Genomic DNA, 24,171 nt, shown 5'->3' on the forward strand with positions numbered 1-24,171 from the left:
ATGCCACACGTTGCGGAGCCGCGCAACATGGTTTATCTACGTGCAGCGGCTGAGTGTCACACGTGTGTTCATTCTGTCGAGACGATGCCAACACGGCCGCGCGGTCCGGCGCCCTGGCCGGGAACAGCTGGGGCGTGGACACCTTGGGCGCCAGTGGCGCGGAGATGGAGGGCGTAGTTGGAGTCGTTGATGTTGTACGGCGTCGTCTCGAGCGAGAGGACGGCCCAGGCGATGATGGTGGCCCAGATGCGGATGTTGTTGTAGGCGTGCCACTGGGTGAGCGTCGAGTCAAACGACGAGGTGATGGCGCCGGGCGCCTCGAACCAGCCCGGGATGCGCTCGTGAGCGTAGTACATGACGTCTGACGTCGACGAGGCAAGCGAGGTGAAGAAGAGCGCAAGCGCGTAGAGAGCAAGAGCGAGGAGATCGACGCCCTGACGCGACCACGAGCCGTACCACCGGCCCATCTTGTCCTTGGCGTACTTGTCGACCGCGCCCAGAAAGGCGAGCGAAAGAAAGAAGAAGAACAGGCCCTGGACAGACCGCGCCATCGGCGAGAAAACACGGAGAAAGGCAACGTTGTCGCGATCGGTCACCACGTAGCTGAGGATGAAGACCGTGATGGCGAGGCCAGCGGCACAGCCCTGGCAAAAGACAAAGAGCGCAGAGACAAGCTTGGCCCACGAGTCCACCACAGACTGGGCCAGCGTGGTGGCCAGGATCGCGTTTCGCCGCCGCTGCGCCGACGCCGCCGTGTCCGAGTCGGCGGCGTCGCCATCGCCACCACCAAACCCAGCGTCGCCACCACTCGGGCCGTCTTTGGTCTTGGTGAACGCGCCCTTGGCCGTCTGCCGGTAGTACGTGCCCACAGGCGCTGCGCGGGCGCCGGAATACACTCCGCTAGCCCGGACAACCGAAATGTTAGCCTCCGGCTCGGCGTCGACCACATCGTCCGGGTCGAGGACCAGTGCGTTGTCGTCCGCGCCGCCACCGACCCGAATCGGCTCGAGCACTCTCCGCCCGCCGGTCTGGCCGAGCCCGTCCGCCTCACTTCCCGATGCGCCACCTGCCGGCAGCGGAGGCAGACGTCCGCTAGGCGGCGCGCCGCTGGCTCGAACTCCAGCAGCGGCGGTGTCATCACTATCAGCGTCTTCCATCTCACCAGCGCCGCCTCGCCCCGGCACGATCAGCCGTGGCGGCGCAGCAGCAGGCGGGTCGTCCGACTCACCGTCGGTGTACGTGTAGCCGTCCGAGACCCACGAGGTCGAGGCCTCCTCGTCCGAGTCCTGCGCCAGCGGAGCCAGCGAGGCGCGAGGCGGGTTCGACGCAAGTCCTGCTCCTGTTGCCCCTGTTGCGGCAGCCTCCCCGGCTCGCATGGCCTGGCGGCGCTCGTCCAGTCGCTTGCGGGCAGCCTCGCGGGCAGCCTTCTTAGCCTCCATGGCCTGCCCGTCCCAGCGGCGGTGCAGTCGTAGAGGTGGAGGTGGCGAGGGGTGGCAGGTGCTTGGAGGGCGTAAGGGAGTGGTGGCAGTGGTGAGGTGCCCTATGGAGTTACGTTGCTTACCCTCCCGCGCCCCTTGTCCGCCCACCGCAGAATGCCCTGTCTGCTGGCTCTCCCAAACGTGGCACCATGTCGGCCAGACTGTCCGAGTTGGCGCCAAAAACGACCCAACCGAAGGACCAAGGAAAGGCAACGAATAAATGCATGACGAAACCATGGATGGCGGCAACGATTACCAGGTAACAACGAATTGAAGCAAAAGTAATCACATTTCACCCCACACAAACCAACCAAAGCACACACCAGCAACGGCCATCACCAGCCACACCAGCCACACCAGCCACACCAGCCACACCAGCCACACCAGCCACACCAGCCACAGTGGGCACAGTGACTACTCCCCTCCTCCTCCACATCATGACCACTACCATCCTCCATGCATACATCACCGTCAAGGACGTCTCGCGCATCACCTTCTTCCCGCCGCCTCGCCCGGGTGCCTCGGCACTCTCGCTCCGACTCGCACTCATCGGCCGCGAGCATACTACCCGCGCCTTTCCGCTCTCGGGCGCCATCAGGGTCAACGACGAGTTTGTCTTTGAAGCCCGCTTTGATCCCGAGTGGGACGAGGACGCGCTCGCCGCATACCTCGCAGACACTCCGCTCTCCATCGAGCTCGTCCAGTCGCTGCCGCCCTCAGGCGCTGCTCCCGCCGCTGAGACCGTGCTCGGTGCGTGGTCTGCTCCCGCCTGGGACGTCCTCTTCCACGGCAAGTCGCTCGCCCATCGCGCCGTCCGCCGTGACTTGGACGTCGTTCTGGTTGCCCCCGCAGACCTCGCCTCTCGCTCCAGCCTGCCGCTCCCGCCGTCCTCGGCCTCGCTCTCGGTCTCCGCTGTCGTCTACTCGACCCGCCTCCGCCCGGCCCCGGGCAACCCGGACTCGTCCATCGCCACTCTTGATCTGCCGCACCCGCAGCACGTTGAATCGACGCCGTCGCCCGCGCGCCGCTCCATCCGCCCCCAGAGCCGGCCGTCGCCCGCACCGCGGTCCGGCAGCCCGCGCACGCCAGTGCCAACGCCAGCACGTCCGGCGCCGCCAGAGGCACAGGCCGACCCAGTCTCGCCGTCAACCAAGCGCCGCCGCGCCCGCGCCCGTCGCATGGCGCAAGCAGCAGCAGCAGCAGCCGCGGCAGCCGCACCGCCACGGCAGGAGCCCCGTGGGCAGGCCTCGTCGCACCCGCGCCCGCGCCGCGCACCGCTCTCCCGATGTGCCCACGGCTACCTCGCTCGCCAGTCGCAGTTCTGTGCCAAGTGCTCGCAGACGGGCAAGGCCCGCAAGCCGCAGACCCGTCGTCCGCTCGGGTCCAAGGCCCGCGCTGCTGAGGCGCGGCCCGTCGGTTCGACCCTCTCGCGCCAGGGCCCCAAGTGGCGGCCGCGTGACTCGTCCACCCGCCCACAATCAGTAGCGCGGGTCGTCTCCAACATCCAGTCGCGTATCGACCTCATCATCCGCGAGTGCGACGTGACCAACCTCCACCTGCCCGGCACTGCCGTCCTCAACGACGACTCGGTCCCCATGCTCGACTCGACGCCGCCACGCGAGCTCCCGCTCCAGGCGCCAGTGGCCACCTCGGACCACTACGGCCCGCGCTCGATCGTCGCCAATCCGCCAGAGTCATCGACATATCTCGTCCCGCACTCGGAGGCTCTCCTTCGCACCGCTCTTCCCCCGTCACTGCGCCCGGCGTCAAGCACGGGCTCGGGCGGCTCCGGCCTGCCGAGCCGAGCCGACCCGCGCGCCCGCGCCGCCCTCTCTGCCATGTCCCTCCCGGCCCAACTCCAGGTCAATTCGTTCCTCTCGTCGTCGGCAAACCCATACGCCTACTACGATGCGCTCGCCCAGCTCCCGCCAGGCGCCCACGAGGCGTATGGCATGGAGCCCAGCGCGCTCGACGACGATGCCGCCGACGAGGCTGTCGCCGAGTGGCGCGCCGCCATGGCTGTTGAAGCCGAGCGGCTCGCCGCCCGCGACCCGTTTCACCCAGACTGGAAGCCGGTCTCCGGCGACGCCCGCTCGCCGCCGCCGGGCGTCTTTGCCAACTACACCAAATACCTTCGTAACGAGTACGACGAGCAATGAAAGAAAACAGTTCAATCTTCAACACGCGAGGCTAGTCTAGGCGCTGCTGCCGTCCTCGGCCTTGGCTGCCGGGCTGACGCTCGACGCCGACGATGCCGACGACGCCGCCGCAAGCGCGGGTAACATGCCCATGGAGAGCAGCAGCGGGTCCGGCTGCGACGAGCCCGGGGGAGGCTTGTTCTTCTCGGTCGCCAGCACCGTCGCTACGGTCTCCTTGCCGGCGAGTGTGGCAACAGTCTTGTAGCCGACCTTCTGGTACGCGACAACTGAGCCAGCCACGTTGCCAACCGCGCCGAGCGTGTCCTGCGCGAGCTCGCCCATCTGCGGGCCAAACTTGTGGCCGACCACTCCGGCGGTAGTTGTCGAGACGTCGGTGAGCAGGATGCGCCCGGCCGACTCGAGGGCGGTAAACAGCGTGTCCACGCCCTTGAGCGTCGAGAATCCAACGTCACGCAGCGCCTCGACCGTCGGGTTGGCTGCCGAAGCGCCCAGCTTTTGGCCGACAGACGTTTCCGCCAGCGCCTCGGCGGTAGACTGACCAATGGTCCGCGCCGCCGCCGCCACGCCCTTGACCAGCACATTGGATACCATGACGGCAGCACCCGATGCCATGCGGACCATCTTGACGTTCTGCGAGACCCGCGCCGACACGCTCACCGCCGACGGCGAGAGCACAGACTTGATCGACTCGCCTGACGCCCGGATGGTTCCCCCGAGAACTCGCGCCGAGCTCTCTAGGCCGCGCCCGAGGTATGCGGTCGACGAGTCGATACCGCCGGCCGTCGCCCGCATCCCGCGCACCCACACGGGCTCGGGCTTGACGTACGTCAGCGTGTGCATGCCACCAGCAATGGCAATAGCTGCCGCAATCGCCCCGCCGGCCGTCACCCCGCGCATGGCCGCGTCTGGCTGCGCCACAATGCGCGGATCCGCCATCCACTCCTCCATCGGCCGCGTCTCGGCCTCGATAACCTTACTTGGCTGCACACGTGCACTCACGCCAGCTCCATGTGCCGCTTCCGCCTTGTCGTCGTCGCCGCTCGGCCCGGCCGCCGCAGCGTCGAGCTGGTCCTCAAACGACGGCCGAGCCGCTGCCGGACGCGGCGTCGGTGGCAATGGTGGGTCGCGGATGCGGAAGCATGTGTGTTGTGCGAGCAGCGCCTCAAACTGGGCCAGTAGCAGTAGCGGCGTCGAGACTGGAAAGATGACGCCGTAGAAGAAGCCTGGCATGGGGAAGATGTAGAACCGATCGCGGACCCGGAGCGACGGAACATGGCTTCCGGCAAGCGGGCACATAAATGCGGCTGTACAAGCGAGAAAGACCACGTTCCGCGGCTCCGATGCCACCGAGAGAAACGAGAGTCGCCCCTCGGTAATAAGCTCGCGGCTGTGCTCCGCGCCCTGGACACGGTAGCAAGCCGCCGACTCGATCTCCAGCAGTACCTCGGCCCGCTGAAGGACATCGTCTGACGACGACGGACTCTCTCCGCTCTCAGTCTGTCCAGTCGTTCCAGCCGCCACATCCTCCGCCACATCGTCCGCCGCATCGTCCACCGCATCGTCCACCGCATCGTTCGTTCCATCGTTGCCCGTCGCCGCGCCGTCGGCCTCAGTCGCGGGCTCATTACCCGCACCATTGCTACACTGGCTGCCCTGCTTCTGCTCGCTGGGGCCGTTGAGCTCGCTGAGGCCGGTAGAGCCGTCGACAGACTCGGCTACGGAGACCGGTCCGTTTTCGGTGGAAGCCTCGGTACTATTGGAAGGTGACGAGGAGAGAGCCGGGTTGGACGGGTCCGGCGCATTGGAGCGCAACAGCAGTTGTCCAGCCGCAAACAGCCCTTCGTCGCCGTCCATGTCACCTGTAGCGCAAGCGTGAGAAGGGGGGGGGGGGGGGGGGGGGGGGGGAGAGAGAGAGAGAGAGAGAGAGGCGATGCAAAGTCGGACCCGTGGCAGGGCGGGGAGAGCGACGTTTGCTGTGGCGAAGGGTTCGGCCGGCGGCCGCCCGCTCGACTGCCGCATGCGACTTGACGATCGACAGCACAGCAGACGCGGATACGTACAGGATGTTTATTCATCGCGGCTGCCACGCGGCGCCGCTTCCGGGCTTGAACCCGCCAGACTTAAAGCCACCGGTCTTGAACCCGCCGCTGTTACTGCCGCCAGACGCGGCTGATCCAAACGAAGTCTTACCTGCACTGCTGCCGCCTCCACCAAACTTGGCGAATCCGACACCGCCGCCAGCACCGCCGCCACCGGCAGCCGAGCCACCGGAAGAGAACTTGCCGAAACCGCCACCGGTCGATGCTGAAGACGTTCCGCCAGACTTGAACCCGCCGGACTTGAACCCGCCGGACTTGAACCCGCCAGACTTGAACCCGCCGGCAGCCGCGCCAGCGCCACCAGATGCCGTGCCAGCCTTGAACCCGCCGGACTTGAACCCGCCAGACTTGAACCCGCCGGCAGCCGCGCCAGTGCCACCAGATGCCGTGCCGGCCTTGAATCCGCCGGACTTGAACCCGCCGGACTTGAATCCGCCGGACTTGAACCCGCCGGCAGCCGCGCCAGCGCCACCAGATGCCGTGCCGGCCTTGAATCCGCCAGACTTGAACCCGCCGGATTTGAAGCCACCAGAATTGAACCCACCCTTGTTGAGCGACGAGAGAGTGGCAGCAACGCCACTCGACGACGAGGTGGCGTCGTCATTGTCGTCACCATCGCTAGCAGATCCCGAAGGGCTTGGCGAAACGCCGCCGCGGAAAACGGCCGGCCGCCCATCCGAGCCCGAGTAGTCGGCGTCGGAGCCAGACTCGGGAGGCGATGGCGTCGGCGTGACGCCACCGCGGAACACTGCCGGGCGGCCACCCGAGCCCGACGAGTCGTTGTCCGAGACAGACGCAACAAGGCGTGAGTGCGACTGATAAGCGCGGGTGAGGGCCTCGCCCGAGTCAGACACATCATCATCGTCATCAAAGTCATCGTCAAAGTCGTCGTCATCGTCGTCGTCATCGTCGTCATCATCGCCTCCAAACGGCGAGGCGTTCGACAATCCCGACGGGGTTGGCGGTACAGCCCCCGCACTTGTCGACCCAAACTTGGTCTTGAGCGCAAATGAGGCTGGCTTGCCGCTTCCACCGGCCTTGAATCCGCCGGCCTTGAATCCACCGGCCTTAAACCCGCTCGTTGCAGACGCCGGATTGTCGGTGGCAGCAGCAGCAGCGCCGCTTGCCTTGGCACCGCCAGCCTTGAACCCGCCGGCCTTGAACCCGCCAGCCTTAAACCCGCCGGCCTTGAACCCGCCCGTCGCAGATGCTGGTTTGTCAGCGGTAGCGGCCGCGCCGCCACTTGTCTTGGCTCCACCAGCCTTGAACCCGCCGGCCTTAAACCCGCCGGCCTTGAACCCGCCCGTCGCAGATGCTGGCTTGTCAGCGGTAGCGGCCGCGCCGCCACTTGTCTTTGCTCCGCCAGCCTTGAACCCACCGGCCTTAAACCCGCCGGCCTTGAACCCGCCCGTCGCAGATGCTGGCTTGTCAGCGGTAGCGGCCGCGCCGCCACTAGTCTTTGCTCCGCCAGCCTTGAACCCACCGGCCTTAAACCCGCCGGCCTTGAACCCGCCCGTCGCAGACGCCGGCTTGTCGGCGGTGGCAGCAGCAGCAGCAGCGCCGCCAGCCTTGGCACCACCAGCCTTGAACCCGCCGGCCTTGAACCCGCCAGTCTTGGCCCCGCCAGCCTTGAATCCGCCCGTCGCAGACGCAAGCTTACCCCCGGCAGCAGTCGCACCGCCACTTGTCTTGGCTCCGCCGGCCTTGAAACCGCCGGCCTTGAAACCACCCGCCGCGGCCGCCGGTTTCGCCGCTGCAGTAGAAGCGGTCTTGAGGCCTGCGGGCTTGGCGGCGCCGGTAGCCAGAGTCGGCTTGTTGACCTTGAACGCGTTTCCAGAGCTCGCGCCAGCAGCAGCCTTGGCAACCGGCTCAACCTTGCCCAGCCCGGTGGTGGCGGGGGTGACAAGGCCCGACTTGTTGAACTTGGACTTCATCGCGGCCTTGGGCGTGCCCGCGGCCGGAAGGCCTTCGGCAGCAGCTGCCGACAGCCCGACGTCGGCCATGCTCAGCGGCTTGGGCGCGCTAAGCTTGATGCTGCCAGCGGGCGCCACCGCAGCTGCGGCCTGCGCGGGCGCCTTGCTCCTCTGACGAGCAATGGCGTCTGCTGCCCGCACACCGTGGGAACCGGTCGGGAGATTCATCTCGGTTGCACGGACCCGCAGGTCGGCAATGGTTGCCACAAGAGAGGCATCGACGTCGGTGGACGCTTCGGTACGGGCACGCCGGACCGGTACCACTGTACCTGAGCTCTGCACCGCGTGTGCAATCTCGCCCATCCGCCGTTTCATCTCCGACGCCCCGAGGCCCGGCGTCCGCATCCGCACAGAAGTCGAGAGCACCCGCGCATCGCTTGGCATGGGCCTGCCGGGCGAGAGTGAGCGTGGAGGCCGCGAGCGACCACACACCGGCGACTTGCCCACATGCCGCAGCAGTGCATCGATGCGGGCCTCCATCTGGTCCAGATCGGCCTTGTGAACCTGCGCAGCTCGGACCTGCGCGGCAATCGAGCCGTAAATTGCCGAGAGCGACGGCCGCGCGCGCTGTGCGTGGACGCCGCGGTCCTGTGACGCCAGCATCCGCGAGATGTGGCCCTCAAGAACTGAGAGCGACCGCTCGACCTCCTGCACGCTTGCCTGCAGCTTGCGCGCATGTTGCTGTGACTCGGGATCCAGCGCACGGGCGCTGAGCAGCTGTTGGTAGTGCGGATCCGCCCGCTTGGACAGAAGCGTGTGGCCGTCCTTCGCCTGTGCGCACTCGGTAACCAGCTCTTGTCCCAGCGCACTGAGCTTGTGCTCCTGATCCACGGCCTCGCGCTTGAGCGCTTCCATCTTGGCCGCCAGTGCCGCTGCCATCGACGCCGTCGACTCCATGCGACGCGCCGAAAACTGATCCGCGCCTCCCGCGGCCACCTCCTTGATGAGCGCCCCCGACGCAGCGCGCAACTGTGCGACCTCGTTCAGTGCCGACCGCATGTGTGCAAACTCGTCGTGGTACTGCTGCTCCAGCGGGTGGTGTTCCGCGCGCGCCGCACTTGCCACCTTTGGCGCTGCCGCCGCGGAAGAGTTCGATGCTCCAGCCCCATCACGCGTGCCCTTCATCGAAAAGCCCTTGGTAAAGACCGACGAGATCTTGATGGGCTTCATCGGTGCAGTCACTGCGGGCATGTCCACCAGCTCAACAACCGGTGCCGAACCTGACCCTGCCGGACTAGGCGCCGCTTCCGTGTCAGCCGAGGCGTCCGCTGCACTGGCGGCTGGTGCGTCCGCAGCATCGCTCTTCTGCGAATCTGCGCTCTTGTCACCGCCGAGTTTGAACCCGCCAGCCGCCGGTGTCTTGGCCTTGTTGCCGCCGAGGTTGAACCCGCCAGCTGTCGCTGCCTTGGCCTTGTCGCCGCCGAGGTTGAACCCGCCAGCTGTCGCTGCCTTGGCCTTGTTACCACCTAGGTTGAACCCGCCAGCCGTCGGTGTCTTGGCTTGTTGCCGCGAGGTTGAACCCGATCTTGATGGGCTTCATCGGTGCAGTCACTGCGGGCATGTCCACCAGCTCAACAACCGGTGCCGAACCTGACCCTGCCGGACTAGGCGCCGCTTCCGTGTCAGCCGAGGCGTCCGCTGCACTGGCGGCTGGTGCGTCCGCAGCATCGCTCTTCTGCGAATCTGCGCTCTTGTCACCGCCGAGTTTGAACCCGCCAGCCGCCGGTGTCTTGGCCTTGTTGCCGCCGAGGTTGAACCCGCCAGCTGTCGCTGCCTTGGCCTTGTCGCCGCCGAGGTTGAACCCGCCAGCTGTCGCTGCCTTGGCCTTGTTACCACCTAGGTTGAACCCGCCAGCCGTCGGTGTCTTGGCCTTGTTGCCGCCGAGGTTGAACCCGCCAGCTGTCGGTGTCTTGGCCTTGTTACCACCTAGGTTGAACCCGCCAGCCGTCGGTGTCTTGGCCTTGTTGCCGCCGAGGTTGAACCCGCCAGTCGTCGGTGTCTTGGCCTTGTTGCCGCCGAGGTTGAACCCGCCAGTCGTCGGTGACTTGCCCTTGTTGCCGCCGAGGTTGAAGCCACCGGTCTTAAAACCGGTTGATGGCTTGATGTCAGACGACGGCGGGGGGGCACCGAGAATGATCGGGCCGTCACCAGCCTCTGCCGCAGGCTCGGGCGATGCCGCCGCGGGTGGACCACCGAGAATGATCGGGCCGTCACCAGCCTCTGCCGCAGGCTCGGGTGATGCCGCCGCGGGTGGACCACCGAGAATGATCGGGCCGTCACCAGCCTCTGCCGCAGGCTCGGGCGACGCTGCCGCGGGCGGGCCACCGAGAATGATTGGGCCATCGCCAGGGCTAGCTTCAGCCTGAGGCGCGTCAGGCAGAGACTGCCTGACAGTCATGACCTCGGCGACCCGTTCGAGCTCCTCGGGGCGCGCTGCGTGGAGGCCGTGGACAACCATCGCGCCGTCGGTGGTGAGTGTGAGAAGAACAGGCAGCGGTGGCGGGAGCTCGGTGTAGTCGGTCGGGCACTTTGCATGGTAGACCTTGGGCGAGGTGTACCATGCGGTGCCGAGGTTGTAGGTTTCCTTCCTGTTCTTCAACGACAGTGGAATTGCGGCCTCGGCACCCTCATTAAGCAGCAGTAGCTTCCACGGCTCGTCAGCAGAGTCCTGCTGAGCCAGGTCGATGTCCTTACTGGCTGAAGTGGCCACCGCCATCAGCAGCCACGGCCGCAGAAGCTCAAACTGTGCCCGCACGCCACGCTTCTCGCTCGGCCGCGTCGGTGCCACATCGAGCTCCATGAAGCTGGCTTCGCCGCCGTGTCGTGAGACAACAGCCATCCCGCCGCCATGGTGCGGTGCCTCGGCCGCACCGTACCACACCGCCCACTGCGTGTTGTGGATCCACGAGAGCGAGACCGGTACGCAGCCGGCCAGATCAGCCTCGCTTGCCGGTGGTGCCGGTATGCCTGCGCCCGACACAGTGAGCGCAGGCACCGAGTGGGTGGTAATACTTCCGTTGCTCAGTCCACAGGCCAGCTTAGAGCCCTTGGGCGACCAGCTCACGCTCAGCACGCCAGCCACACTGCCCGAGCCAGCCAGCTCGCCGTCGGCGCGCACAAGCACCAGCTGCTCGTCGGCCGAGACCACTGCCAGCAGGTCCGGAAACTTGCCTGTGTTCCACTCCATCTCCACCACCGCCGCCCCCACCGCGACTCGCCCAACCACGCCAACAGTCGAGCCTGGTGCCGCCCGCGCAAGCACTCGCATGTCGACCAGAACCACCTCGGCGGCGGTGCCGACCGCAAGCGTCAGCTCGTCGCACGAGAGAGCGAGAAACCTGATGTCTTCGACGTCCGGCAGGTGGACAGGCTCGGGAATGACGACCTCGATCTGGCTCAGATTTCTGTTCACGGCTGTTGCATCGCTTGGCAGCACGCTGTCCATATCCAGCACATACACTCCGCCTGTGTCGCACTACCCGGTGAGTCGCTTCATCCAACCTCACAGCACGGTGAAGGCGAGGGGGGAGGGGAGGGGGATGGCCCAGTTGGGCCGAGGGCACTGCCCTTGGCAAAGTGGGGGAGCAGGGTAGATAGAAGGGGGGGAGGGGGGGAGGGGAAAGAGGAGAAGGGAAGCATACCTGTGGGCTCAGCCACCACCACCTTTGCGTAGGTGTTGGACAGGGCGAGCAGCCGCGACTCGGGCGGGAGCTGGGCGCCGTCACCAGAGGCATGAAGACGAGGAAGAACGACAGACGGTTTGTTTCCCACCTTGAAGAGACCAAAGTACTCGCAATCTTCCTCGTACGAGCCTGACTCGGACTCGCTCATCTTCTCCAGCGTCAAGTACTGCCACCCCCTCCCCTCGCCTCCCTACCTCCCCGCCAACCCCACCTCTGTCTCGGTGTCCACTTGACGTCACCCCACGATCACCCCACGATCACCCCCACGATCACCCCACGATCACCCCCACGATCACCACACAATCACCCCACGATCACCACACAATTCCCCCATCCACCAACACATACATACCACATATCGTATATCATACACCACATCCCCTCCCCCCCCCCCTTCCCCTCCCCACTCAACCGCTGCCACTCGTTCGCGCTCGCTCTTCCGCGGCTCGACACCGCACTCACTCTATCGCTCGCAAAGTACTTGCATCTCTCTCTCCCTGGCAGAGAGTAGAATGGTAAGTGGTGGCTGTTAGATTTGGTGGTTGTACCGGTGGCTCTTTGGCTGGGACTGAGACGCTTGGCCTTGGCCATGGCTGGCTCCACCGACCGAGTGAGCGGGCCAACGGCCGTCGGCATACCACGCTGCGGGTATGGGGCTTGGGGGGCGAATAACGTAGGGTACTACGGTAGCTGTTGCAGGGAGGAGGGGCGCAGAATAGGGGAGAAAGTAGGATGTGACTCACAGGTATGGGATGTGGCTGTAGGCGGCACCATCGCGGGTGTTGTGCCGGGTGTTCCTGGCCAACAAGGAGGTCAAGACATTGGCACTCGAGGCGGGGACGACGGGCGCTCAACTCAAGGTGGCGGTGATGAGCAAGCTGGGGGTGGAGGAGCGGTTTGGGCAGCTATTTGCTATCTTTTGTGCTACGAGCAAGAGCCGGACCCTGCTTGATGACAGCGTGGTTGTCCCGGATCTCCTCACCAAGTGGGCAGACTTTCCCGAGGAGACCAAGCCATGGATCCAGTTCTCTCTCTTCATGTTTGCCACCGACAAGCTGTTGGCTGTCTCGGACGCTGTGGTTAACAACTTGATTTTTCTGGAGGTGGCGACGTGGATTGCATCATCACAGTGCTTGCCCGACTCTGATCAGGTTGCCTCGCTCGGCGGCCTGCACTGCCAGGCGCTGTTTGGCGACTTTGACGCCGGCCGCCACGCGCGCGGCTTTCTCAAGACCCGCCACATCGAAGACTACGTGCCGAGTCACATGGCCAGGGACAAGTCGATGGATGACTGGGAAGAAGCTATTCTTGCCGAGTGGGCCAAGCTGTCTGGGCTGAGCAGCGAAGCGGCGCGGACGCGGTACATCGAGGCTGCCTCGTCGACATCGCTATTCAACACGGTATGGATCCGCCCCTGCCCGTCGCCATCATTCGAGCGCAAGGTCCGCCTTGGCGTCGGCACGCAGGGTTTTGTTGTTGTCGCTCACGACACCTTTGCCATCCTCGCGGTCTTTCCGCATCGCAAGCTCCGCCGATGGGTCGGCGACGCCAACAAGTTCATCATCGAGGTCCGCGTCTCGCCCTCGCTCGTGGTCCACGAATTCACCACCACCGAAGCTTCCTTTATTAACGCCTGCCTCAAGACATGTGTGGAGCAGCTTTTTGCCGACCTCATGACGCAGACAAGCACCCCCCGGGTCGACAACAACGCCGATGAGGCGGCGGTTTCTAGCTCTGAGCCCGACGCGCCGAGTAAGGCCAAGTCGAAGGACAAGGAGAAGAAGAAGAAGAAGGCCAAGGCCGACGGGGAGCCACTGCCTGACGACGAGGCTGCTGCCGATGCTGCAGCTGATGCCGCTGTCGAGCCCGAGTCCGACGCACCAGACGCAGCCTCCGCCGAAAAGGCCGATGGCGCCGATGCCTCGCCGCCGCCCAGCCCCAAGAAAAAGACCGTCAAGAAGAAGGCCGCCAAGAAGAAGGGTGTCAAGAAGAAGGCCGCCAAGAAGAAGGGTGTCAAGAAGAAGGGCACGCCCAAGAAGAAGGCCACCGGCGGCTCGAGCGCACCCGGATCGGTCAAGAAGAAGAAGGGTGTCACCAAGAAGAAGGGCGTCAAGAAGAAGGGCGTCAAGAAGAAGGGCACGCCCAAGAAGAAGGGCACGCCCAAGAAGAAGGGCACGCCCAAGAAGAAGGGCACGCCCAAGAAGAAGGGTGTCAAGAAGAAGGGCGTCAAGAAGAAGGTCGCCAAGAAGAAGGCCACATCATGACCATCTGCTCATCACGATGTAGCATCCCGGTAAAGATCGGCATCAGGCTCGGGACTGCTTGCCCCTGCATCGCCAGCGCCAGCAGGTGTTGCTGCTGTTGTTGTTGTTGTCGGCGCTGCGGCTGTCGGAGGCGGCGCACTCACGTTCGCATCGGTGGGCAACTCGTGGCGGCAGACCGGACACGAGTTGGACGACTTGAGCCACGGGACGATGCAGGCCTTGTGGAACAGGTGGTGGCACGGGAGCTCGGCAACCGTCTCGCTCTCGGTGTACTCCTCCTGACAGACGGCACAAGCTGCAGAGTCAGCGACCTGACTTGCAAGAACCTTGACCATTGGCATAGACTCCACGAACGAGGAGGCGGCAGGACGTGCGGCGGCATGGTTGGGGTCGAGCTGCATGAGCCTGTCGATGACCGCCTGCAGCGACGACGCGCCGCCCAGGACATAGTCACCCAGTGTTGGCGGCGCCTGGCCGGGACGTCCGCCAGCGCCTAGCCGGATCTGGAAAACCGGAGCTGCATGAACGAAGTGGGCAGGAGCGGCGGTGCCTGCTGCGCGCGGTGGACCGAGCCGAGCGACCGCATCATTTGCCCAAAGACCTCAAAGACAGGCGAGAGCCCCGCGGCTCCGGAAGTGCTCGGCAAGCCCCCGAGGTTGTGCGGACAACTCGCGTGACTGCCGGTTGGCCGCCTGGGCCAACTGACACCATACCGACAGCCGGTGCCAACCCAGGCGCCGACGACGAAGGCGGGGGAGGTGATGACGACGCCGCCGATGGCGGAGGAGCTGAACTTGACGACTCGGACGATGGTGCTGCTGGCGCTGGCGGCGGAACCGATCCTGGCGACGGAGGCTGGGCCATGGCCTGCAGCGCAGACGTCATGCTCTGCAGGACGTGTGCGTAAAAGTCAGGAGGCATCGTGGCAGGCTGTGCATGTGAAGGAGGGGCGGTGATGAGTGCGGATGCGGATGCGGGCATGAGGGGGGGGGGGGGGGGGGGGAGGGAGAGATGGGAGCAAGTGGGCGTGAGGTGAGGTGCGTACCGATGCAGGGATGTCTCGCGGCGGTAGCAAAGGAAGTAGCGGGTTGGGATGCGAATGGGCATCAGGATGAGGTGCGCTGGGCGAGGCGTAACCCTCGGGCGGGTCGTCCGGGTCAATGACCTCGGTAAAGTCGGAAGAGCAAACGAGGCAAGCGCCAGCAGCATCGACAGCCACCGCTGCCGCGCACTCGTGGCACCAGTGTGGCATAAGGGAAGGGGGAGTGTGGAAGGCGGGAGGTAGAGGAGGGAAGGAGAGAGAGATGGTACAAGGCGTGGTGCAAGCGCAAGTTGAGGTGGCGTCATGAATGAAGAAGGTCAAAGTGTGCCTGTGACCGGCGGACGGGTGGGCGACGGCAGCGAAACACGCACATCACCCCACAGATCAACTTCGACCACAACAGGACCATGACAAGGGGAAGGCACAGGTTGGCGGATAGATGGATGGATTGAATTAATCCCCTGCCCTCACCCATGGCAACCAGATGGCAACGCCCTGCCGCGGGCTTTGCTACTAACACTCGCGGTTGGCAGAGCCCTCCGAAGGCGTCGACAATGTCGGCTCCACCACGGAGGCGCGAAACACCCCACCCACCCACCCTTTTGATGACGATCTCTGACAATGTCGACGACGGGCGTTCTCTGAGTGTTTGGATACTACCTTGATCCCACGAGAGCGCTAGCTAACCATACGATAGTTGCACGTGTGGATGGGATCACCGTGCCGATTGGTGGCATGATGTGGTGGGCAGAGAGCGACCGCTCGGCGGTCAAGTGCGAGAGTGGCCAACCCTCTTCTCCACCCCTCCCCCTCCACGCACCACTCGTCTTCCACTGAAAGAAGCGATCATGTCCAGCCTCACATTCAAGCAGGACGAGTTCAAGGTACGCCAGCAAGGAAGCATGCCAACTCGCTGGCATGCAAGCACCAAGCACCACTCATCCCCCCCCCCCCTTCCCCCTCCGCCCCTCCGCTGTCCGCACTCTCCAATACGTGGGTGGCTGATCTGGATCATGATCGCTGCCGCACCCCCTCCCTTCCCTCCCTTACACACTCACACTCACACACACACACACACGCACATACACACACACACATGAACCCTCTCTTTCTCCTCATGCAGATTGTGTACATCCCAGCAGACCAGAGCCAGGCGTTGGAAGAGTGGACGGTGGCCATCCCGCCGGGTAAGAAGATCGAATGCCTCACCAATCGGCTCAAGGAGCACTTTCAGGCTGCCACGCCGTCAGCTTCTGCCGAGGAGAAGGAAGCACAGCGGGAGGCGATTCGCCAGCAACTGCAGGAGAAGATGCCTGGTGGTGCTACGGTGCCGAGCGAGCTTGTCGACCACTTTGCGCTGATGAGCACGGTCGACACGGTCCCGCTGTTGGTCAACAAGGCGGCTCACGACTACATCGGCGTCTTTCTCTACGTCGACGACCAGGGCGTGATCAAGAACCTCCCGCTTAACGAGCGGGCAAGCCTGGTGGCCATGGCGGCAGGAAACCCACTGAGGGTCATGGGCGACGCCTTTCTTGGCATGATCTACGACAACGACGACGACTTTGAGCGGCTGGACTTTACGCTCGACACGCTCAAGAACGGCGAGTGGCGGGCTAAGGCCAAGGCCGACAACGAGGCCAAGGCCGCCAAGGCCGCAGCCAGCGGCGGACAGGTAGCCAACTCGGGGGCGACGCCTGGCTCGGCACGATCCCGTTGTGCGCAGGGCTTCCTCGCCGCGTGCACCAATGAGGGCAAGCTGCGGTGCGCGCGATGCAAGAACATCCTGTACTGCTCGAAGGAGTGCCAGCGGGCCGACTGGAAGCGGCACAAGGCGAGCTGCACCAAGTAAGGCTACAGTAGCAATAACACCCAAGGGAAGCACAGGAGCAGGATAATAGAAATAAAACAATTTGCTTGCTGTGCAGATCAAGGCCGTCCAGGGCGAAGCTGGTGTTGATGGTTGTGACAAATGAGCGTAAGAGTTGGACGAGACAATCGAGAGATGAAAGGGGGGCAGGCGAGCGGGAGGCCAAAGCTCACACCATACCCAAGATAACTGGAGAGGCTGCGTCCACATCAAGTCAACATCATTCCTGGTCGAGCCGGCAAACGAGAGTCTGATTCGAGTCTTCCCGCCGCTCGACGCGAACGAGCTTGCGGGCGACGGCAATGTCGATGACTCGCGGACCAAGGCCCGAGAAGAATCGGCTGCCGAGTGCAGCCTTGATTTGCTGGCCGACAGAGGCCTGGAGTACAGTGCCCGAGTTGGAATTGCTCAGCATGCGCAGGAGAATGTTGACACCGTCATTGTAAACATCAGAGTCTGAAACAGCGTCGGTGAGCGAGGACTGCGACGACTCGTTGGTCGAAGACTCGGACGAAGTGCCCGGCGGCCAGACAAAAAGCTTGCACCCAACGTGGTCGCCTCGGCTGGTGTCCCGGTAGCGCGAGACGAGACCAGACTGGATGGCATCGGCAAACATGAGGTTGAGCAAGTCAGACGAAATGGGGCCGAGTGACTTGCCCACCTCGGAGAGGAGTGCTTGACCGCCGAGCTCAGCAAGAGCCGCGCAAAAGCACGAGCAGATGCAAGCTGGCGATCGGTGGCGTCTGCGACTTCCTGCATACCCTCACGAGTGAGGGCAATGGTCGTAGCCTTCCGCGAGTCGGCGCTCTCATTCAGAGCGTGACTCCTGATGTTGGCTCGGCGGGAATTGGTGGCACTTGCAGGAGCAGAGGCAGAGGCAGAAGCAGACGTGGATGGCGGGGGGGTGCAGAATGGGAATCCAAATTGGAGCGGATCCATCCCAGACCAATGGCGCGATCGAGGACACGATGGAGGTACCACGTGTCGTCTCGCGGGAAGCGCTTGTCGAGAGCAAGCTCAAAGCTCCCACGAGAGATTCCTTCGGCTTCAGGATCAAGCTCGGAGAGGAGGGCGATGACGTCGCGTGCTGAGACGCGCCGCATCTTGGTGATGACAACAATGCCAGGGGTGCTGCTGCCGCCGCCACCAGACGACGACGATGACGCAGCAGAACGCGCCGAGATCGACTCGGACGACGTGGCGCCCGACGGCACAGTAGACGAGGTTACATGCGGCTGCGGTGCAAAGTATGCGTCGTGGTAGGGGCTGCGCGAGGTGGAGGAGTACATTTGACTCACACCGTACGCGTAGCCGGGCGAGCTCACGCCCGAATAGGTCACCGCGCCCTGGGCCTCTTCCGGCGGAGAGACCCAGACCGAGGTAAAGCCAAGGAGAGCAAGAATCAGTGCTCCGTGTGAGGTGTCATCGGTGGTGCCGCCAACCAGGACGAGCCTCGATGAAACCGGTGAAATAACGTACTGGCCAACGAGGTGTGCCAAGAGACCCGAGACGTCCAGCAGGCGCGACGACGGCGACGGCGACGCGTGTCCCGATGGCAGCGCAACCGGAGGCTGCGAGCCAAACTGAATCCATGTGAACCGGTCTGCACCCTCCAGCGGAATGGTGACCGTCAGCGGAACACCCGGCGCGCCGAGCTGCGAGGCGTGGACCGCCGACGCGGCTGCGGCCCAAGCCGTGGCAACGGGAACTGGGCTGACAGCAAATTTGGCAGCACCGGAGCATGAACCATCCGACCAGTGCGACGGTAGCTGCGCCCGCGAGCCAACTGTCACCCCACAAAGGAGGCACACGACATGGAGTTTGGACGCAAGCGAGAGCACAAGCGACGAGAGCGGGTGGAGCGAGGAAGGCGACAGAGGAAGGCCGCACAGGGCACAGACACTTTTTTTGCAACACCATCCACACACACCGCGACCGCACCCGTGGAGTGCCCCCGTGAGAAGCGGATGGCGGCAGTCAACACACTGAAGCTCTTCAGGTATTTCGCCTGTGTAGGAGAACAGATGCATCACTGCTGGAGGGAACGTGGGCTCTCCCATTGCCCACAAGCCCTCCCCTTCGACGCCAGCTCCAGGGGGGGGGAGAGAAACGTTGCACCTTCGACGCTCTGTCCCGCCACATAGAGCAACTCCGGTGTTTCTCTTCTTGATTGATGACCGCCAATCAAGGGCCATTCGAGGAGATAGCTTCCAACACTTGTCTACCAATCGCAACACCTGTTCCATACGCCTACTCCTGCCACATATGCAAGAAATGTCACATCATCGCAACTGCGGTTGAGTGTTTCGCGCTGTGCGGCAGCAAGCAGTTGTGAACGGCAGGATGGTGTCAAGCCTGGCATGTAATAGCTAGTGTTGACAGGTAACGTGCCAATGTGTCGAGATCCCGGACTTGGAGATGGCTATAACTGCTTCGACAGGTGGCTCCGCCTGACAGGTCAGCGCGCGGGAGCGACGGCAGGCGGCAAGTGGAGACCATTGGTGGGCTGTTTCAGTGGGCATCCTCCGTCAATGCCCTCTCCCATCAACTCTGAGAAGCAAGTCGTTTCCGTTGCAGACTCAAAAGACAGCTTTAAATAAGCAAACGTACGAGGGCTGATTATTCGCGTGCCTTACACTACCGACGACTGGACTTCCCTGGTTTGTGGCGCAACGCCGAGCCACGTGCCACATCGCACCACGTGCATTCATGGAGAGCGTGCGCATAAAGCGCTTGAAGTGCGGGACAGGGACTATGTCCTCGAGCTGCTGCCAAATGCGAGTCGTTTCCAGCTAACAGCGCAAAAGAGCTCATTGGCAGCGCTGACAGCGCAGAGTCATCGCCCGCCTCTAGCTCCACACATACAAGGACCGCCTCAGGCTGTTCAATACATCTGCATACGCGTCGGACCGTCGTCGTCATCAGACGAGTCGTCGTCATCGGACGAATCGCCGCCGACGACGGTGGTCGGCCGAAAGTCGGTGGCAAAGTTGTAGTTGGCATTGCCGTCGTCGTCGTCGTCGGACGAAGCCTCGGCATCGGACGCGTTCTCGTCGGCAAAGCGGAAGGAGAACGACGAGGACGGGCCGGCCGGCGCGGCGTCGTCGCCAGCCGAGTCCGAGTCCGAGCCTGAAGCCGGCGCCGAGGTGATAAAGCCCTTGGCCTTTTTGTTCTTCTTCATCGTCGCGGCACGCGCCTGGTTGACCTTGAGGTTGGCACGGGCGGCCATGAACGCCATGTCTTCGTCCGACTCGAGGCCCGAGTCCGAGTCCTCAGCGGCGGCGCGGGCGGCGGCAGCAGCGGCCTTGCGCTCGCGGCGGAGAAGCTCCTTGGTGTCGACGCCGATGCGCGAGCCAGTGCCCTCTTCGCCCTCGATGACCATGGCGCCGTCGTCGTCGCCGTAGGCCGCGAGCCAGGCTGCGTCGCCGCCGACCGGCGCCGAGGCGTTGACGACGGCAAAGCGCGACGAGGTGTCCATCGGCTGGGCTGCAGCCTCAAGGAGTGCCGACTGGCCGGCGCCAAACGCCTCGTCGAGGTTGAACTCGTCGTTGTAGCTGGACACAATCTGCGCCGAGACCTGCGAGGTCTTGGCGATCGAGTCGCTCGGCGGCAGGGTGTAGTACGGGATGCCACCCGAGATCCAGTCTTTGAGCACGAGGGTGGCTGCGGCAATGCGGTTGGGAATGCCCTTGCGGGCAATGAGGTTGTGCTTCTCAGCAATGTGGACCAGAAAGTCGTCGACGTCTGCAAAGACAGGCACCTTGTACGTGTACATGAGGTGCTCCGGTGAGACCCGGGTCATGATGGCCTCGACGCACCCGATCGGATCGTCGACCTGCTGAAGGTTGATCGCGTTCTGCAGGATGAGCTCGTCCTCGGACGACGCCGAGAACACAATGCCGGGGCAGTCGATGAGCTTGATGTTGCGGTCGAGGTTGATGAGCTGCGTCGCACGGGTCACGCCCGCCGACGACCCAGCCTTGCACACCTTGGACCGCTTGAGCGAGTTGATCACCGACGACTTGCCCACGTTGGGGTAGCCCATGACTCCGACCGTGATCGCCGTCTTGATCTCGCCCGAACGCGAGTAGTTCTTGAGGAGCGAGACAAGCGCATCGGCGCCGAGCGACTCGGTCGTCTTCATCATCTTGGTTGATGCCTTGGTCGCCTTCACCTTGCCGCGCGCCAGGTTGTTCTTCTGCGACTTGGTCGTCGCCTTGAACAAGATAGTCGGGAACCGCGACTTGAGGAACGACGCCCACTGCGCCACAACCTCCTTGGGCACAAGATCGATCTTGTTCAGCACGTACACAATCCGCTTGTTCGGGTGGTTTCGCATCACGTAGTCCTCCACAGACAGACACTGGCACCCGAGCGGGTCGCGTGCGTCCAGCACCTCCAGCAGCACATCCGCCTCCTCCACAACCTTGCGGAAGTCACGGTAGAACGCCCGCCGCGACGAGTCGGTCATCTTGCCGCCACGTGCCTCCATCGCCTTGCGCTCCGCCTGCGCAACCTTGAATGCAGAGTTGTCCTGCTGCGCCTTGCGCATAAACGCCGCCATCTCCGAAGCACCCTCGGGCGCCATCTCGATTCCTGCCGCTGCCGCTGCCCGCCGCTTTGCCTTCAGCTCCTTCCGCCGCCGCTTCTGCTCCGCCGCCTCGGCCTTCTTGCGCTCAGCCTGGTCCTTGGCCCGCAGCATCAGCTGCTCCTTGAACGGCCACAGGTTCGGAACTCCCGCTACTCCCCATCGCACCCATCATGTCCATCACGCCCATCACGCCCGCAAAATTTACACGAACCCCATGCCTCGCGTGAGTCACATCTGCCCACCCCTACGCCCACCCATACGCCATCCTTGGCCATCTCACCAAATCCATCCCCTCCCATCCCCCCCCCCTCCACGTACGGTCCTTCTTGGACTTGCGCGGGCCCTGCCCGGCACGAGCCAACTTCTTCATCTTCTTATGGTGCTGCCTCACCTTGCGCTCAACCTTGTACTTCGTCTTGAGCGACACACGCTTCGACTTGCGCTTCTTGGCCACCATCTTTGACTGGCGCCGAGAGGGGTGAACCACCAGCGCCAGCCCAAGGCGTCAAACAACGACTGCCACAGCTGAAAGCTGGCACTGGTGCCACAGCTGGCAGCATTTGCTGCCACGACGCAGCACGACCCCGACTCACACCACACACACACACACGAGCAGACACACAACCACACATCTCACATACAACCACATACTCACACACTCTCTCTCACTCTCTCTCTCTCTTCCATCACCACCACCACTCCCCCCACATACACACTCTCTCTCCCCACTACCCCAACCCCCCCCCCCAACCCCCCCTCCCCCGCAACAACACGAGGAAAAAGGGGGCCACCTCCCACCGCCAACGCTACCATGACCGACGCAGAACTTGCAACGCTCGAGACAGGCCCGGCGAGTGAGGAGCAGCTGCAACAACTGGAAGGAGTGCTGCAAAGGGAGTTTGTGGCTACGGACCAGGCGCTGCGGGCGCTGGGCGTGTGGAGCAAGCGCGTAGTGGCGGCTGTCGAAGCCAAGGACAACCAGACCCTGCTCAGGCTGCTCGCCGCTGTCGAGGCCTTTGACATGACCGTCGAGGTGCTGCGAAGCAAGGAGCTCTCAATTGGGCGCAAGGTCAACGCACTAGGCAAGGATGCCAGTCTCTCGCTCTCGGTGCGGACCCGTGCCCGCCGGGTGGTCAAGCAGTGGAAGGCCGTCGTCCCGTCGCGGAAGCGAAAGCTTGGTGCAGACGCCGGCGCGCCACGAGCCCTGGCCGCGAGCGCGCCGGCTGCCGTCACTGACGACGGCGCCGCAAGTATGCCGCCGCCGGCCAAGCGCGCCCGCACGCTGGCCTCGCACTCGTCTCTCTCTCCCCACACTGTCATGCAGACTGAATCGTCAGCGAGCGCTGTGCCCCATTCCCACACCTCCCCCACTGCCGACGACAGGCTAGTCCCACCGGGCAAGGCAGCCGAGTCTGGCCGCAAAGTCACCGCCGTCATCGACGACGACATTGTCGACAACTCGGCTGTCGCCCGGCTGCGCAGGCGCGGCAAGCGTCGCGAGGGCATCGTCTCCACAGACCAGATCCGCCAGCGGCGCGAGCGCGAAAAGGCGCTCGAAGAGCTAAAGCGGCGCAATGATCCCGACGTGGCCAAGCTCGTCGTTGTCGACCCGACCGACCCGTCCAAGCCGCCGAGCATGCTCCTGCCCGGCGTCGAGTACACCCCGTCGTCCGGCAAGTCAAAGTCGCTGCTCAAGGACAATGCCAAGTTTATGAAAGTCAAGCGCAAGGTCTCGTGGATTGACGAGGCTTCCAACGAGAGCATCCCGCTTGTCGCCGTACGCGAGATCGAGCCGCGGCCAAACCGCCGCCCCAAGACCGGCGCCTTTCAGTCAGCCCGTGAGCTCGAGCTCGAGGCCGAGCGCCGCGTCTTTGAGGCCGCCCGTGAGCGCAAGCTTCGTCAAGCCGAATTTGCTGAGGCTGCAGTGGACAAGCCCTGGCGCCGCCCGCCGCTTGTTGCCCGCCCGGCCAACGTGCCGACGCCCAAGGGACCTACCGTGTCCAAGGCGCGCGAGATCGAGCTCGAGCGCGAGGAAAATGAGTTCCCCGCAAGCTACCTCCGCGACGATCTCATCCCGCCGTCGCCTGAAGAGCCAGTCCTGCCCGCCGACTGTGGTGAGTTGAACGACGCCTCCACCACCATCATCCCGCTAGTCCCCGGCGACGCTCAAGGCAAGGTCTGCATGGTGGATCCCTTCGACGAGTCGACCCGCATCGCCCCAGAGCCCGAGCCTGTGCCCGAGCCCCCCGTGCCCTCGGCGCCTCACACCCCAACCCCGGTCCTCGCCGGCGTCACCCTCCCACCCGAGCTTGCCTCTCTCCAGAACAACCCCGAGTTCATTGCCCTTGTCCAGAGCCAGCCCGACATCATTGCCTCGATCCTCTCTTCTCCCGAGTCGCTGCAGCAGATCTTGGCCGCCCTGCCCGGCGCCGGCGCTGCCCCGCCGCCCGCTCCGCCGCAGTCTGCCGGCAAATCCAAGCTCGATGCCTTTATGCGCAAGTCAAAGCCCGCCCCGCCCGGCCCGCTCCCGCCGACCCGTGGCCCGCCCGGCGTCGGCCCGCCGCCCGGCCCGCTCCCGCCCCCGCCCAGCCACGGCTGGATCCCGCCGCGTCATGGCCCGCCACCGGGCCCGCCGCCGTTCTACGCAGGCCCGCTCCCACCTCCCGGCCTCCTCCCGCCGCCCGGCTCGCATCCGCCGCCCGGACCCTGGCCGCCGGTTCAGCAGCAGCAGCAGCTGCCGCAGCAGCAGCAGCCACGGGGCCATCTCCCGCCTCCACCCAGCCACCTCCCGCCGGGCCAGCCGTGGGCACCACCATCGCGCATGCACCCGCATCGCGCCGCAAGGGGCCGTGGCCGCGGCAGATGGTAGCTCTCTGCATAAAGACGCACATCTCCGCTCTGGTGTTGTCCGTTCGTCTGTGAGCGCCTGTGTGGGCCGGGCCTCCTGATGAGACTTAAACGACTCATCCATCTCATCGCGCCAAATAGCCCCTACATGTTTGCCTCACACAC

General features: G+C 64.3%; 9 protein-coding genes across 9 annotated transcripts; 3 read left to right on the forward strand and 6 right to left on the reverse strand.

Annotated features, from left to right (window-relative positions):
* Window positions 1-19: 19 nt before the first annotated feature.
* On the reverse strand, window positions 20-1,439 carry AMSG_01837 (uncharacterized protein; the record flags this gene model as incomplete). The annotated part of the gene is made up of 1 exon (XM_013905893.1): window positions 20-1,439. One exon carries the CDS (start codon window positions 1,437-1,439, stop codon window positions 69-71), a length of 1,371 nt encoding a protein of 456 aa, XP_013761347.1. The 3' UTR covers window positions 20-68.
* A 2,193-nt stretch (window positions 1,440-3,632) lies between these two features.
* On the reverse strand, window positions 3,633-5,491 carry AMSG_01839 (uncharacterized protein; the record flags this gene model as incomplete). The annotated part of the gene is made up of 1 exon (XM_013905894.1): window positions 3,633-5,491. One exon carries the CDS (start codon window positions 5,489-5,491, stop codon window positions 3,674-3,676), a length of 1,818 nt encoding a protein of 605 aa, XP_013761348.1. The 3' UTR covers window positions 3,633-3,673.
* A 195-nt stretch (window positions 5,492-5,686) lies between these two features.
* Window positions 5,687-11,179, reverse strand: AMSG_01840 (uncharacterized protein). Its single transcript, XM_013905895.1, has 2 exons — window positions 9,277-11,179; window positions 5,687-9,203 (listed from the first exon to the last, which is right to left on the reverse strand). Exons 1-2 carry the CDS (start codon window positions 11,152-11,154, stop codon window positions 5,709-5,711), a joined length of 5,373 nt encoding a protein of 1,790 aa, XP_013761349.1. The 5' UTR covers window positions 11,155-11,179; the 3' UTR covers window positions 5,687-5,708.
* Window positions 11,180-11,859: 680 nt separating this feature from the next.
* AMSG_01841 (uncharacterized protein) lies at window positions 11,860-13,656 on the forward strand (the record flags this gene model as incomplete). The annotated part of the gene is made up of 2 exons (XM_013905896.1): window positions 11,860-11,907; window positions 12,157-13,656. Exons 1-2 carry the CDS (start codon window positions 11,905-11,907, stop codon window positions 13,654-13,656), a joined length of 1,503 nt encoding a protein of 500 aa, XP_013761350.1. The 5' UTR covers window positions 11,860-11,904.
* A 42-nt stretch (window positions 13,657-13,698) lies between these two features.
* On the reverse strand, window positions 13,699-13,997 carry AMSG_01842 (uncharacterized protein; the record flags this gene model as incomplete). The annotated part of the gene is made up of 2 exons (XM_013905897.1): window positions 13,699-13,710; window positions 13,833-13,997. 2 exons carry the CDS (start codon window positions 13,995-13,997, stop codon window positions 13,699-13,701), a joined length of 177 nt encoding a protein of 58 aa, XP_013761351.1.
* Window positions 13,998-14,241: 244 nt separating this feature from the next.
* AMSG_01843 (uncharacterized protein) lies at window positions 14,242-14,908 on the reverse strand (the record flags this gene model as incomplete). Its single annotated transcript, XM_013905898.1, has 2 exons — window positions 14,242-14,586; window positions 14,702-14,908. The coding sequence occupies 2 exons, from the start codon at window positions 14,906-14,908 to the stop codon at window positions 14,242-14,244; spliced, it is 552 nt and encodes a 183-aa protein (XP_013761352.1).
* Window positions 14,909-15,530: 622 nt separating this feature from the next.
* AMSG_01844 (MYND finger domain-containing protein) lies at window positions 15,531-16,621 on the forward strand. The gene is made up of 2 exons (XM_013905899.1): window positions 15,531-15,582; window positions 15,822-16,621. The coding sequence occupies exons 1-2, from the start codon at window positions 15,547-15,549 to the stop codon at window positions 16,548-16,550; spliced, it is 765 nt and encodes a 254-aa protein (XP_013761353.1). The 5' UTR covers window positions 15,531-15,546; the 3' UTR covers window positions 16,551-16,621.
* Window positions 16,622-16,788: 167 nt separating this feature from the next.
* Window positions 16,789-21,616, reverse strand: AMSG_11670 (uncharacterized protein; the record flags this gene model as incomplete). Its single annotated transcript, XM_013906022.1, has 5 exons — window positions 16,789-17,256; window positions 17,534-18,249; window positions 18,949-18,996; window positions 19,479-21,308; window positions 21,478-21,616. 5 exons carry the CDS (start codon window positions 21,614-21,616, stop codon window positions 16,789-16,791), a joined length of 3,201 nt encoding a protein of 1,066 aa, XP_013761476.1.
* A 354-nt stretch (window positions 21,617-21,970) lies between these two features.
* Window positions 21,971-24,028, forward strand: AMSG_01847 (uncharacterized protein; the record flags this gene model as incomplete). The annotated part of the gene is made up of 2 exons (XM_013905900.1): window positions 21,971-22,455; window positions 22,543-24,028. 2 exons carry the CDS (start codon window positions 21,971-21,973, stop codon window positions 24,026-24,028), a joined length of 1,971 nt encoding a protein of 656 aa, XP_013761354.1.
* Window positions 24,029-24,171: the final 143 nt, after the last annotated feature.

The sequence above is a fragment of the Thecamonas trahens genome, assembly GCF_000142905.1.
Source record: "Thecamonas trahens ATCC 50062 unplaced genomic scaffold supercont1.7, whole genome shotgun sequence".
Taxonomy (NCBI): Eukaryota; order Apusomonadida; family Apusomonadidae; genus Thecamonas; species Thecamonas trahens.